The sequence below is a fragment of the Chelonoidis abingdonii genome, chromosome 7, assembly GCF_003597395.2.
Source record: "Chelonoidis abingdonii isolate Lonesome George chromosome 7, CheloAbing_2.0, whole genome shotgun sequence".
Taxonomy (NCBI): domain Eukaryota; kingdom Metazoa; phylum Chordata; order Testudines; family Testudinidae; genus Chelonoidis; species Chelonoidis abingdonii.
Window position 1 is genome coordinate 58,570,028 of NC_133775.1, and position 15,240 is coordinate 58,585,267.

At 42.9% G+C, this 15,240-nt stretch overlaps 1 protein-coding gene across 1 annotated transcript in view; it reads right to left on the reverse strand.

The window, feature by feature from the left end:
• Nucleotides 1-15,240, reverse strand: part of SOAT1 (sterol O-acyltransferase 1) — a 53,354-nt gene that overhangs the window by 21,478 nt on the left and 16,636 nt on the right. Inside the window, exons 4-5 of the mRNA XM_032796169.2 lie at nucleotides 244-395; nucleotides 95-154 (exon numbers count right to left, since the gene is read on the reverse strand). Of these exons, the coding sequence (XP_032652060.1) occupies nucleotides 95-154; nucleotides 244-395 (212 nt within the window). The remainder of the gene's footprint in view (nucleotides 1-94; nucleotides 155-243; nucleotides 396-15,240) is intronic.

Genomic DNA, 15,240 nt, shown 5'->3' on the forward strand with positions numbered 1-15,240 from the left:
GCAGAGGTCCCAAAGTAAAGATAGTGAGGATGGCCAAGTGAGGCACTTTTAGCCAGTATGCTTCAGAAACAACAAGTGCAGTTAAAGTACTCACTCCAAGAGGGACCTCCTAGCAATAAAGAGCTTTCCATGTTCTGGAGGTGCTCTCAAGCCCCTGTGAAGAAGAAGGACAATATTAAAGACAAAAACATTGTAAACTATGAAGGTTGCAGGAAACTTAACCTCATCCAGGGACCAGCTTACTTGGGTTTGTGCAGGTCTCTCTCTGAACAGGTAGCTACAGGGAAGGTGGATGTTGCTGTGGAGGATTCCAGAAGCACAGACTTTGCTATCAAACGGTTCACAAACTCTGTGAAGTGGCTGTCCACCTCCTTCATGAATGCTGGCTTCAACTCCTGATGAAGTGGAAATAGGTTCACATTATTTTCTATGCCTTGATGAGTCAAGTCAGCTGTGAAACACTATCATGAGTCATGCTTTGAATAATGCTTATTCATCTTTTGATACAATGCAGAAGAGAGGAAAGCTATCGATATTCTGGTGATAACATTTAAAGAAGGTGAAAAGTAAAAATTAGGGGTGGTATGTACATCATAAAATGTGGGACCAAGTAAGTTAAATGTAACCTCCTATCCCTGGAAACAAAGCCCGGCATTTTCACAACATTATGTTACATATTTAAATACAAGAACGTCAGAATTGGTACACATGATGTAACACAAGATTGCCCATGTTGCACTATGAGGACAGTGCCCTTTGCTTTCAGTTTTTATATTTAACCATGTAAGTTTTTTGGGTAGGTTAAGGGAGTAAAGTTGCACATTAATTTCTCATATGAACAATGAAATGGTCCTAACTACTCTTTGAATTTTACACCCTCACAAAATGAATGTGGGCAAGAGAAAAGAAAGGAATTCACACGTGTGCTACTGCCATTGTTTGGCTACAGGTAGTTTTCTGCATGGCTTTGTTTACAGGGCAACATGTGAAAATGCAATAGTAGATGAAGCAATAGCAACAGAGAAAAAAAAAAATCAAACAAATAGGCCCCGAAGTACTGAGCCCTCCGATTCTCATTAGAGTCAATAGGAACTTAAGGGTTCTTAATATCTTGCAAGGCCAAGCCCTTTGATTTGCACTGTGGAAAGATTATGCCACTTGTACTTTTGATATTTACAGTTTACAATTAAAATATTCCTGCATGCCAGGCCAAGATGCTTGCACTGTATTCTCAAAGGGGACTAGGTATGCCATTACAGCATGCTCAGAGGTGATTTGACAATAAATTGTAGACAATTTTTATTCTTCCCTCTCCATGCAAAAGCCTACTATGGGTCCAATGGTTTATCAAAAGGGTGTTTAGATGCATTTTTAAAAGGTCCTTTGGATGACCAAAAAGAGGTCTTATGCTGTAATGTTACATTCTCAATTACAGTATTTCAATGACAACTGAAGGAATTTTTGCTTAAAAGTCTTTCAAAAAATTTCATAGAATCATACAATATCAAGGTTGGAAGGGACCTCAGGAGATCATCTAGTCCAACCCCCTGCTCAAAGCAGGACCAATCCCCAGACAGATTTTTACCCCAATTCCCTAAATGGCCCCCTCAAGGATTAAACACTCAACCCTGGATTTAGCAGGCCAATGCTCAAACCACTGAGCTATCCCTCCCCCTCTTTTGTAAGATAGCTCATTGAATAGTCAAAATTGGGTAGTCAAGGCTACTTCATAAAGCAAGCAAAATTATAGCTTCAAAAAGGTGAATTTTCAGAATGTGAAAGTGTGGCTATAACTGAAGTCCTATCCTGTCTATATTACCAGTTTGCATAACACGTTTCCTAGTTGCACATTGCTTTCCAGCTTCTAATGTACTAGGAAACGCACCATAATGCAGTCTACCGTTTGAAGATTGTACTGATGCAATGGAAGTGTCCAGCTTATTTGCAAGGGAGTTAAAATGGTTAAATGGTAGGTGTTTTCAGACTGACTGTGTAAAGAGAACTACTACTGCTAGTATGTGCTAGATTGACAGTTCTGGATAGTGAAGTGTTCTTCTCGCCCACAGAAGAAATATGGCAGAAGCAGTGGTAGTGAAAGTTTTCCCCAGCATATTACATATGTATCCTGAGATGAAAGCAACAGCATAAACATTAGCCTCAGGAAGACAGGAGAGCCATGCAAAGCTAATTCTTCTCAAAAATCCAGAGCATATGAAAAAAAACAGACTGCAAGAGATATGGGGCCAGATTCTTAGCCTCACGTTAGAAGAGTTATGTTGATCTACACCATCTGATCCCTGGGTAATAGTCTGAAGTTAAATACTTGCTGTTGGGTTGCTCCTCAAAACACCAGCCTGGTGGGGAGGAAAGATGGTGAAAGCTAACTAGTAAGACAACAATGCTCTACCCCAGAATCTTTCCAGAAATTAATTTTACAAAGATTAAATTTCTGCAGCATAAGAGGAGCATTTCTAGGCAATGGATTTCAAAAATAGGGGCTTTAAATTAAATAAAAACTCAAGCTAGTCAAAAACTCAAAAGGTAATAAAATGTTTACATATATCAGAAGCAAGAAGCCTGCTCAACAACCAGTGGGGCCCCTGGACGACTGAGATACAAAAGGAGCACTTAAAGACAAAAAAGTCATTGCAGAGAAACTAAATGAATTCTTTGCTTCAGTCTTCACAGCTGAGGATCTTAGGGAGATTCCCAAACCTGAGCCGTCCTTTGTAGGTGACAAATCTGAGGAATTGTCACAGATTGATCTGTAATTAGGAAGTGGTTTTGGAATTAATTGATAAACTCAACATTAACAAGTCACTGAGACCAGATGTCATTCACCCAAGAGTTCTGAAAGAACTCAAATGCGAAGTTGCGGAAATGCATATGGTTTGTAACCTGTCCTTTAAATCAGCTTCTGTACCCAATGACTGGAAGATAGCTAATGTAACGCCAATATTTAAAAAGGGCTCTGAAGGTGATCCTGGCAATTACAGACCAGTAAGTTTAAGGTCAGTACCGGGCAAATTAGTTGAAACAATAGTAAAGAATAAAATTGTCAGACACGTAGAAAAACAAATTGTTGGGCAAAAGTCAACATGGTTTCTGTAAAGGAAAATCATGTCTTACTAATCTGTTAGAGTCCTTTGAAGGGGTCAACAAACATGTGGACAAGGGGGATCCAGTGGGCATAATGTACTTAGATTTCCAGAAAGCCTTTGACAAGGTCCCTCACCAAAGGCTCTTACGTAAATTAAGTTGTAATGGGATAAGAGAGAAGATCCTTACATGGATTGAGAACTGGTTAAAAGACAGGGAAAAAAGGGTAAGAATAAATGGTAAATTTTCAGAATGGAGAGGGGTAACTAGTGGTGTTCCAAAGGCCAGTCCTAGGACCAATCCTATTCAACTTATTCATAAATGATCTGGAGAAAGGGGTAAACTGAAGTGGCAAAGTTTGCAGAGGATACTAAACTGCTCAAGATAGTTAAGACCAAAGCAGACTGTGAAGAACTTCAGAAAGATCGCATAAAACTTAGTGATTGGGCAACAAAATGGCAAATGAAATTTAATGTGGATAAATGTAAAGTAATCCACACTGGAATAAATAACCCCAACTACACATACAACATGATGGGGGCCAATTTAGCTACAACGAATCAGGAAAGAGATCTTGGAGTCATCATGGATAGTTCTCTGAAGATGTCCACGCAGTGTGCAGCAGCAGACAAAAAAAGCAAACAATGTTGGGAATCATTAAAAAAGGGATAGAGAATAAGATGGAGAATATCTTATTGCCCTTATATAAATCCACGATATGCCACATCTTGAGGTGACCACATCTGTATGCAATATTCATCTCAAAAAAGATACACTGGCATTAGAAAAGGTTCAGAGAAGGGCAACTAAAATGATTAGGGGTTTGAAACGAGTCCCATATAAGGAGAGATTAAAGAGGCTAGGACTTTTCAGCTTGGAAAAGAGGAGATTAATGGGGGAAAATGATAGAAATACATAAAATCATGAGTGGTGTGGAGAAAGTGAATAAGAAAAAGTTAATGTACTTGTTCCCAAAATATGAGAACTAGGGGCCATCAAATGAAATTAATGGGCAGCAAGTTTAAAACAAATAAAAGGAAATTCTTCTTCACACAACACAGTCAACCTGTGGAACTCCTTGCCGCAGGAGGTTGTGAAGGCTAGGACTATAACAGGGTTTAAAAGAGAACTAGATAAATTCATGGAGGTTAAGTCCATTAATGGCTATTAGCCAGGATGGGTAAGGAATGGTGTCCCTAGCCTCTGTTTGTCAGAGGTGGAGATGGATGGCAGGAGAGAGATCACTTGATCATTCCCTGTTAGGGTCACTCCCTCTGGCACCTGGCATTGGACACTGTCTGCAGACAGGATGCTGGGCTGGATGGACCCTTGGTCTGACCCAGTATGGCCATTCTTTTGTTATAAGGAGTGTCCTGGAATGAGTCACCCCATTTTGGGGTGCTGCCAGGAAATAACACACAAGGAAAATGTCTTGTAAAGAAAATTTTCTAGGTATTATTCGATGTCCATTTTGTTATTTTCTATCATTGGAATAGCTAGCTGATAATCACTTCACTGATGAACTTTTAAAATTTAATAATCTTTCTTTAAGCTTCCTTATTTTCCCTTTCTAAGACACTTTGAAATTCACTATAAAGTAGATAATTGCTATGTCACAGCTGGTACTTTTGAGAGGTACAACTTTTACCTGGGACATTATCACATGATCTCTAGGAAAGAGAAAGCTGAGCAACCAACTCTCTGTTGCAGCTCACCTTTGAGACCAGCAAATGTCATGAGCATGGTTTTTTGCTTCTTTATGATGTGTAATGAAAGCCTGAAAGTTTCTCCTGATTCTTTACCTTAGAACAGGAACACAGATAGAAACAACAGACAAGGGAAAAATCAAAGGACTCTCTGGAGAAGCTAACAACTGGAACTCTTGTAAGGCTACATGCGTTTGGATCTTACACAGAGATTTTCTCCCAGTTATTTTTCCCAGGTGTTTTGAGTTGGACAGATTTTTTAAAAACATCTTTCTCCATCCCCTTATCACCATCCAAATTGCTCATGATTCATCCTTGTTCCTCATGATACCATAATGCTACTAGTTCCCCAGTTATCCATAGATTCCATGAAAAGACAACAGGTTACACAAGGAATGAAATACTAATAAGCAATAAGCCCTTTCTTACATCCTAAAGCAGAAAAGGGGAAGATGTTTTCTTCACTTTGAGGGCCCTCTCTAACAAAATACTACATATCTAGGGAGATGCATTCTTAGAGACTAGTAATGTGTAATAAAAAGGAAAACAAATCCAGTCAATTAAGTGTACATTGTGCTTAAGACTCAGACATTCAGTTGTGAAAGAGTTGAGATGTGATCGTATGAAAATAATGGTGCACTAAAAAAAAATTATATAAGACAGCTCTGCCTGTTTCTTGAAGAAGTGGCGAGTCTCTGAGTTTCCTACTCTCTACTCGGAAAAAAGATCTGACCACTGGTCTGCTCAAAACAAATTGCAACTGTTAATATTTAGCTTATTGAAAATACTTGCTCAGCAACCACCATGGGAACAAAGCAGCACAGGGTAAGACGAGGATTTAGTTGAGCAGGGATTATGGTTGAGACAACTGTAGATACCAGAATGTTAAAGCAAAGTATCAGAACCAAAGCCAGAAGAGTAGGAGTCGTTATGGGATTCCTGCTGGTACAGAAAGCAGGAACAGTCCTTTAAAATACACTACATTCCCTTCTCCATTCCCCAAGGAGCAAGGGATGGGGGACAAGGAAAGAGTCCTCATGAAGGTTACCAAAGTCAAATAAAATTTACCCTGGCACTGCACTAGAGAAGTGTCAGCTCCAAAGGCAGGGTGCATTATGGCATCACTCCTCATTCCTGAGGACTGCCACCTCTCACATTTCCCAACCCCCTCCCACACACTTAGATGATTCACTAGTGTCACTAGGGACAAGGAAAGCAGGAGCCTAGGCAGGTGGTCTTGCAGTAGCTGTTTCTCCCAAGTCTGCCCCATGGGCCACAAGGCAGAGGAAGGTATTAGAAAAGCTTTCCAGCAGGAAGCCAATGCATGCCCTGAGTCCTCAGCATGTACCTCCTTTACTCCCATAATTAAAGGAGCAGAAGAACTTCTCTCTCCCTCCTGAAGTGCAGGCAAGCACCACCCCATGCACCCAGTTAGTGCATGTGAAGCTCTGGCCTGCTTTCTTTCCACCTCAATGCATCAGTGAGCTGGAGAAAAGGAATCTGGCTGATTCTGCCAGTGCCAGCCAGCTCATTAGTAGGGGGCATACAGGGAGATGATGGAAATTCCAACACTGAGGCTCTTGTAAGCTTCCCACAAGTCCCGATACTGCTCCAATAATTCCCTACACCTCCTTCCCCACTAATAAACCAACTGGCCTAGGAAAGATACAGGGGTCTTTTTCCATCTACTTCCTGAAAGGTCATCTAGCCAGCTGGGGAAGGCACATGTTTGGGTCAGGGCTAGCTGGTAATGAGAGTACTTGCAGGAGGGAAGTCTATTGGCCCTTTAAGGGTGCTGGAAAGATAGCATGTTGAGGACAATTTTCTGCATCAGGCTAAATCTATAGTCCCTGTAGTACGCAATGATCTATTTCATATGGATTTAATACCAGGTTGATCAACTGCCCTCCACACCTTGGAATGATGGAAAAGCAGCATTGCAGTTTTGAGACTCTTTGGTAAAGGATGATTTCCAGCAGCTTTCCTACTCTACTGTAATGGCTGGTCAGGGAGGACCAGACCACTGAACTCCAATGGCTATATTTTAAATAAAATGGAAAGATGGTGACACTGACACACTCTACACTGATGGGGGGGGGGGGGGAAGGTTTATAATCGAGCCTTATACTGCCCCCCAATATTCTCTTATCCACAACCTATGAGAACCTAGTTCTGTGGTCCCTCAACACCTCATTTCTATGGCCCTGCAGACAAATTATATTTATCTTCTCAATTAACTATCAATAGTCCCTTTGCCATTACTGATTATTTACTTTTACATAAGATCTTCCTTGTGCTTAACCTTGGAAGAAAGGCATCATTCAATAGGGGTATTATTTATAGCCATGAAAAAAATTGTGATGTGACAGATTCAGCATTATGACTTTCCTGTAGGACCAAAGAAATAAGCAGCTGTGACTGGAAAAAGCTTTCTGTAAATACAAATTTATTGAAAGCAAAGAAACTATGAAGTAAAGAATAAAATATGTTTAAATGCCATATATATCAGTACTACATCCCTCCCCTACCGTGTGAATCTCTTTAAATGGGACATCAGGAGTCTCCTGCTGTTCCTTCAGGTGCAATTCATGATTAGGCACCAGTGTTCCAGAGTGAACAAGGGGGAAATGGAACAAGCTAGGTTTAACCAGGCCAGTGCTCTAGGGAGCACACAGTGCTTACATGTCAATAGAATGCAGCTATGGATCCAAAAGTGAAGAGGTTAAAAAACTTTAAGGCCATGGAACAAGCAAGCAGAGTTCAAGTTATTACTCACTCTCCTGCTCACTACACTGAGTATTTCTTTGTCTGCTTATGGAGCTGTCAGCTGACTATAAAGTGGCTGCGGTAGTAACCCCTGCCTCCTCCCAGCATTGCTGGGGGGCTCAGTGGTGAATCAACTAGTCCAGAAAAACTGGATCTATAAATATGAAAGTTAAGCACTCTCTCAAACAATTAAAGTGTTTGTTGCAGTTTCTAACTGCCAAATGTGAAGCATGACTTCAAACTGAGTTTTCAACTATAGTTAATACTCATTTCTGTATTATTTGTCTGAAGGATTCCTTCTGTAGTCCAAATACACTTTAATGTTTTAACTAAGAAGGATCAACAGCAATAATCAGATCATTTTCCACCACAGTGTCTGAGATTTCCCCTACACGCAGAACAGGAAACAGTCATTGTGTGGTACTGGTTGGCAGAGTTTGATTCAATGGCTTCTGCTGTGCCTATCCAGGTTGCTGACAGAGCTGAAGCCCTTGGCTAAAACCTGAATAAAGTCAAACTTTAAAATAAATAAAGAGAAACATTTGTTAGAAACTAGATAGATATTAACTGGTTTCTTTTACTAAAAGGACAGGGTTTTAGGTCCTGAAGTCTCAAGTTCAGAGTTCTCAGCCAATAGCTTTCCAAAGCCCACTTATTAAACAAACACAGTGTTTAATAAATCACTTACAGTTAAGTGAGCTAGTCAGATCTCCAGTCACATGCACTACAGAGTCTTAGACAAGAGAATCATATCTTCGAATAATTGTCTTATTTACCATGGAACCTGAGCTTTAACAAAAGGGAGGAAGTGTCTCTCTGTAGGAGCCATGCTGTGCCATAAAAAGCAATCAATCACAAACTGAATGATAGAGAGAAGAGAATAGACTTTCCACTGCTCTGACCAGACCCTGAGGTAGGTGGGCCTCCATCCTCACAGCTTAGCTCTCAACTGTTGCCAGTAACTTTTATTTCAGTTCTATTTTCCAGCCTTAACAGCTTTAGTTTTTACTATCAGCCAAGCACCACTGTGCTCAATCGCAGTGCTAACCAAGTGACAGAAGAGTGCATTGCTCCTCTTTAGAGTTTACAGTCTAGGAAAGGACAAAGTGTTCAGATCTTAGACCATAGACTTAGGCACCTAAGTGAAGAATGCCTGATTTTCAAGAGTGCTGGGCATCCACAACTCTCATTCAATTCAGTGGGATTTAGGCACCTCAAAGACATGTACTTATTAGAGCCTAAATCTATAATTAGGGATTTAACTCAAAGCTCCTGCATTTGAAAATTTGGACCCAATTTTAGATTCCAACAATAGTTCACACTGAGAAAAGAACAGCGTCAGAGGCTCCACAAAAAAATCTGCTAAGGATTTTGCTACTGATTTTACATGGAAAGTACATGGACACTATGGTGATGGGTAGCAGTATAAAACCCTAAGATAGATAAGAATTTGCTGTTAGTTTAAATTATAAAATTTTCAAAAATTATTTGAAAAAGTGATCATCAGTAATTAGCCTGTGCATGTTGTCTTCTTGTGTGCAGCTCCATCCATGAGCAATTGAATCTTAATTTAGGCCAGTGGTCCCCAAACTTTTCAGGGTTGTGCCCACCCTTACTGCTATTCCCTCCGCCCCCAGAAGCGGGTCTGCGGCTTGCGGGGGAGGGAGAAGCATGAATAGGAGTAAGGGGGCTGGGGCCAGAAGCGGAGATGGGTGGCACTCCCTTCCTGTCCCATATGAGGGCTGGCCCCGGGCCCCAGTCGCACCCAAGATTCAGGAATGCACATTAACTACATGCTTAAATGCTTTTTTGAATTAGGGTCTTCGAGACTGCTAAACTGACCCCTTTCTATACAGTTACATAGTGTCTCATTGAAGCTGCGGCTGCATACGGGTTAAGTGTGGCTGACAGCTAATAAAAGTTTATGTTCCATATTCATATTTACTTGCTCCCAAGTTTGTTTGCTACCATATTTTCCCATGAACAGAATTCATTCCACAACAAGCTGTGTAAGCTAGAGGGCTTTCTGTAGCCCACCAGTCTCTATCACCACCCTATTTGCTGATGATGTCACAAAGCTAAGCTCTGGCAGGAAATTTGCTCCCCATCTCCCTCATGCCATATGCAAAAAAATAGGGCTGTCAAGTTATTAAAAAAATTAATCACAATTAATCACTTAAACAATAACAGAATACCATTTATTTAAATATTTTCTGATGTTTTCTACATTTTCAAATATAGTGATTTCAATTACAACACAGAATACAAGCTGCAGAGTGCTCACTTTATTTTATAGTATAAATATTTGCACTGTAAAAAACAAAAGGTAGTATTTTTCAATTCACTTAATACAAGTACTGTAGTGCAATTTCTATCATGAAAGTTGAACTTACAAATGTAGAATTATAATAAAACAATGTAAAACTTTAGAGCCTACAAGTCCACTCAGTCCTACTTCTTGTTCAGCCAATTGCTGAAACAAGTTTCTTTACATGTTCAGGAGATAATGCTGCCTGCTTCTTATTTACGTTACCTGAAAGTGAGAACAGGCGTTCGCTTGGCACTGCTGCAACCGGCATCCCAAGATACTTATGTGCCAGATGCACTAAAGATTCATATGTCCCTTCATGCTCCAACCACCATTCCACAGGACATACGTCCATGCTGATGATGGGTTCTGCTTGATAACGAGCCAAAGCAGTGCAGTCCAATGCATGTTCATTTTCATCATCAGAGTCAGATGCCAACTGCAGAAGGTCGATTTTCGTTTTTGGTGGTTCGGGCTCTGTAGTTTCCACACCAGAGTGTTTCTCTTTTAAGACTTCTCAAAGCATACTCCACATCACATCTCACTCAGATTTTGGAAGACACTTCAGATTTCAAGTGCTGTAGCTATCTTTAGAAATCTCACATTTGTACCTTCTTTGTGTTTTATCAAATCTGCAGTGAAAGTGTTCTTAAAAAACAAACATGAGTTGAGTCATCATCCGAGACTACTATACCATGAAATATTGGCAGAATGTGGGTAAAACAGAGCAAGGGACATAATTCTCCTCCACGAAGTTCAGTCACAAATTTAATTAACACTTTTTTTTTTTTAAATGAGCATCATAAGCATGGAAGCACATCCTCTGGAATGGTGACCAAAGCATTAATGGGTATATGAATCTTTAGCGCAGGGGTCGGCAACCTATGGCACATGTGCCAAAGATGGCATGCGAGCCAATTTTTAATGGCATGTGGCTGCCTGCTGGGACTCCACGTGTTATTAAAAATCCTGCTGACGCGGCAAGCTGCGGGGCCCACGGTCCTGCGCCGGAGCACTGGCCTAGCGCAGCAAGCCGCCGGCCCCTCCCCTGCTTTCCCCCAGAGCCCTGCCGCCGTCTGCGCAGAGCTCTGGGGGGCTGGGGCTGCGCGCTCCCGCGGGGCAGTGTTTGGCTCCATGGGGAGCGAAAGACGCTCCCCGGTCACCCAGAGCCCTGTTGCCGCGCGCACAGCTCTCTGAGGGACAGGATGGAGCAGGGCTGCGCGCAGGGGAAGGGGGGGTGGCGGCGGCAGGGACAGGGCTTCAGATAAGCGAGGAGCCTCATGGTAAGGGGCGGGCTCTGGAAGCTGGGGCGGGGGAGGTGGTTGGGCTAAGGGTGGGGCAGTCAGCGGACAGGGAGCCAGAATGGGGAGTTAGTAGGGGTAGGGGAGTCCTTGGAGGGCAGTCAGGGGAGGCAGGGGGTTGTTGGATGGGGCATATGAGTCCCGGAGTCTGTGTTGGGGTGGTGGATAGGGGTCAGGCGTCAGGACAGGAGTTAAAGAGCGGGTCCTGGGGGAGCAGTTAAGGTGTGGGGGGTCTCTGGAGGGGGTGATCGGGGACAAGGAGCTGGGGGGGTTGGATGAGTCAGGAGTTCTGGGGTGACTGCCAGGAGGTAGGGGTGTGGAGAGGGGTTGGGGCAGTTGTATGGGTCCAGAGTTCTGGGGATCCTGTCAGGGGATGGGGAGCGATTAGATAGGCATGGGAGTCCAGAGGGTCTGTCTGGGTGTGGGGGTGTGGATAAGGGTTGGGGCAGTCAGGAGACAGGTAGGGTCCTGGGGGGGCAGTCAAGAGATAAAGGGCAGGGAGGCTTAGACAGGGGGTGGGGTCCCAGGAAGGGGTAGTCAGGACAAGGAGCGGGGGGGTTGGGGGTTCTGGGGGGTGCAGTCACCCAGCCCTCTGCCCTGAGCCCCCCCCCCCCACACACACAACCAGCCTTCTGCCCTGAGCCCTGCACCCCCACACACCCCCAGGCCCCTGCCCTGAGCCCCGTAGCACCCAGCCCTCTGTTGACTTCTTGACCCCCCCCATGACTCCAGCCCTGACTGGCACTCCCACACATCCCCAGCCCCCCTACACTGACACCTGCACCCCCCTCACATGCCCCCAGCCCTCTGCCCTGACTCTTGCACCCCCCACATCCCCAGCCCCCCTCACATCCCATGCACCCTGAGCACCAAACGGGAGCCCCTGCACCCTCACTCACATTCCCACCTGCACCCCTCACACCACATGGGAGCTGCCCAGGTAAGTGCCCCCACACCCAAACCTCCTGCCCCAACCCTGGGCCCCTTCCTTCATTCTAGCTCCTGGCCAGACCCTTCACCCCTAGCCCTGTGCTCGGTCCACTCCAACTCTCAGCTCAGTGCAGAGAGAGGAAGAGAAAGGGCCAGAACCAGGGAGAAGGTAGGTACCCACTGTATGTGGGCAGGGCCGGGACCCCAGACCGGCACTGGGCTGAGTGAGTCTGGCAGCCGGACTCCCGGCTGGCAGGAGATGGAGGATGGAACCCCTGAGCGGCAGTGAGCTGAGCCGCTCAGCCCACTGCTGGTCTGGGGTCCCAGCCACTAGCCTCACACAACCTGCTGCCGGTCTGGGGTTCTGGCTGCCAGACCCTACCCAGCTGGGGTCCCGGCCGCAGGCCCCACTCCGCCCACTGCAGGCCTAGGTGAACAGAACCCCAGACCAGCAGCAAGCTGAGTGGGTCAGTGGCGTAAGATCAACATTTTAATTTAATTTTAAATGAAGCTTCTTAAATATTTTGCAGACCTTGTTTATTTTACAATACAACACTAGTTTAGTTATATAGACTTGTAGAGAGAGACCTTCTAAAAAACATTAAAATGAATGACCGGCACGCGAAACCTTAAATTAGAGTGAATAAATGAAGACTCGGCACACCACTTCTAAAAGGTTGCTGACCCCTGCTTTAGTGCATCTGGCACATAAATATTTTGCAACACTGGATACAGCAGTACCATGCAAACGCCTGTTCCCACTTTCAAGAGACATTGTAAATAAGAAGTGGGCAGTATTATCTCCTGCAAAAATGTAAACAAATTTGTATGTCTTAGAGATTAGCTGAACAAGAAGTAGGACTGAGTGGACTTGTGATTTACATAACTGCACTCAAACAAAAATCTACATTTGTAAGTTGCACTTTCACAATAAAGAGACTGTTCTACAGTACTTGTATGAGGTGAATTGAAAAACACTATTTCTTTAGTTTATCATTTTTAGTGCAAATATTTGTAATAAAAAATATAAAATGAGTACTGTACACTTTGTATTCTGTGTTGTAATTGAAATCAATATATTTGAAAAAGTAGAAAAACATCCAAAATTATTTTATAAATTTCAACTGGTATTCTATTATTGTTTAAAAGTGCAATTAAAACTGTGATTAACCATGATTAAGTTTTTGAGTTAATCGCGTGAGTTAACTGCGATTAATCAACAGCCCCACAAAAAAAGTAAATCTTTATTAAGCTGACACGTGACCTTTTCTGCCTTCCACTGGTATCTCACTGAGGCCCTCTTAACGTGTGTGTGTGTGTATAATAAAAATAAAAGAGGCCCTCAGTGAGATACCAATGGAAGGCAGAAAACATCATGTCAGCTTAATAAAGATTTACCTTTTTGTGTGTGTGTGTGTGTGTGTGTGTACATACATATACGAAGTCTGGAGAGTTCCCAATTGCCGAGAGTTCCCAATTGCATCAAAACTGTTCATTTCATTGAAATCCTAAACTTGGCCACATTAGTGCAACAAAATGCATAGAGAGGCATCTTCCTCTGTTGTGCAATGCCTTTAAATCCACTCTAGTTACCACTATCATATAATGAAACTGTGTGTTCACCACCCACTAGCCATAATACCAAGATTGCGAAATGGTATTTCTCTGAGGCAAGGGCATTCACCTTTCCTTCTAATAGTTATTCATTCTCTGGCATCAAGTAAGACTGTGAAATTACAGATCATTGCTGTGGAACACTTGTGATGTTAACAGAAGGTGTGAGTAAGGCACAGTGTGCCCTGAAGAACATGCAAACAAAAGAAAACTGGTTGCTAGGATGAAGAGTGGAACTCAATGCTGCCCCACTTAGTATGGGAACAGGGCACCCTTGCAGAATAACATGGAAAGGTTTGGAAATTCCTTCTGTGTCTTAACAAGAATAATGGCAACCACAGGGGAAAAGGTTTAACAAATGCTTTAATAAAGCCAATGGATATTTGTTTAGAAGACTTGGGAAACCATTTGGGAAGGAGGACTGTGGAAGTGTGTATAATTTCTGTTCTGATCAAGTACAAAAATTCATTCCTACGTCAAAGTTCTCTACTCCACTTCTGGTGCCCAGGGAAGGGGAGATGGCAAAGGAATTTCCCTTGGTGTTCTCAAGTATTTTATGTATTCTTAAGTAAAGTGAAGAAAACATGATTTTTTCTGATATTCATTTCAAGACCTTCTAGGCAGAAGATGCTTGGACAGGAAAAGGAAGCCCTAAAGACGTTTAAGGTAGTAAAAGCTGCATAACACCTCCATTAGGAGCAAAAGCCAACATCACTTCCACTAGAAAAGACACTGGCTGAATATACAGTTTATTAAAAGTGATATTATTCAGGCTAGTAAGCCAGAAGTCTCTCTGAACACATGACTAAGCGTTGATAGTTAGTCTTCCCATTCAAAGATCAGAGCAGGACATGCAAACAAGCTTGTGTACCCACATCCCTAACAAAAGCAGCCACGGGTGGGTCATTGTGATGACTCAACTGAGATGTTACTTTATGTTGCTGCCTTCATATTGGAAGAATTTTAAATTTCAGATTCCAGAGAACTTAAGTGATTCTCTTTAAGAGGCAGTTCAACTCTCTGGGCCTATTGCTTTGAACAGTGATCCTTCAAAAGTGAACTACTAGTGTTCAAATCTTATGCTGCAGACATGCATCAAATGCTCTAAACGGCAAAGACAAATAGGGGATTCAGCAGACAAATAGCTTGAGGAAAAAAGCTGCTTCCCTACTCTACCAGAAATTGGTAGTATTTTTAACCCTCATATCACTGTAGAATGAGCAAGCAGTGAGCACATAACTCAGGAGAACACTACCGGATGTAGCATGCAGGGAGTTAAGTCATGTTAAAAACCACACTACTGTTTCACGGACTATTATGTTGGAAGCTGGGATATTCCTGTAGGTCCCCTTAAAAAAAAGAAAGTGTCAAAGAATGAAGAAATTCTCTAGAAATTAGAACCCACATCAGACTGTCTGCGTCTCCTGCTCACACACATTTATGGACAACACAACCTTGTCTGCACTAGGAGAGTCACTTCTGGCTGCTGAAGGAGTGCAGAACTCCCTGCTGAAAA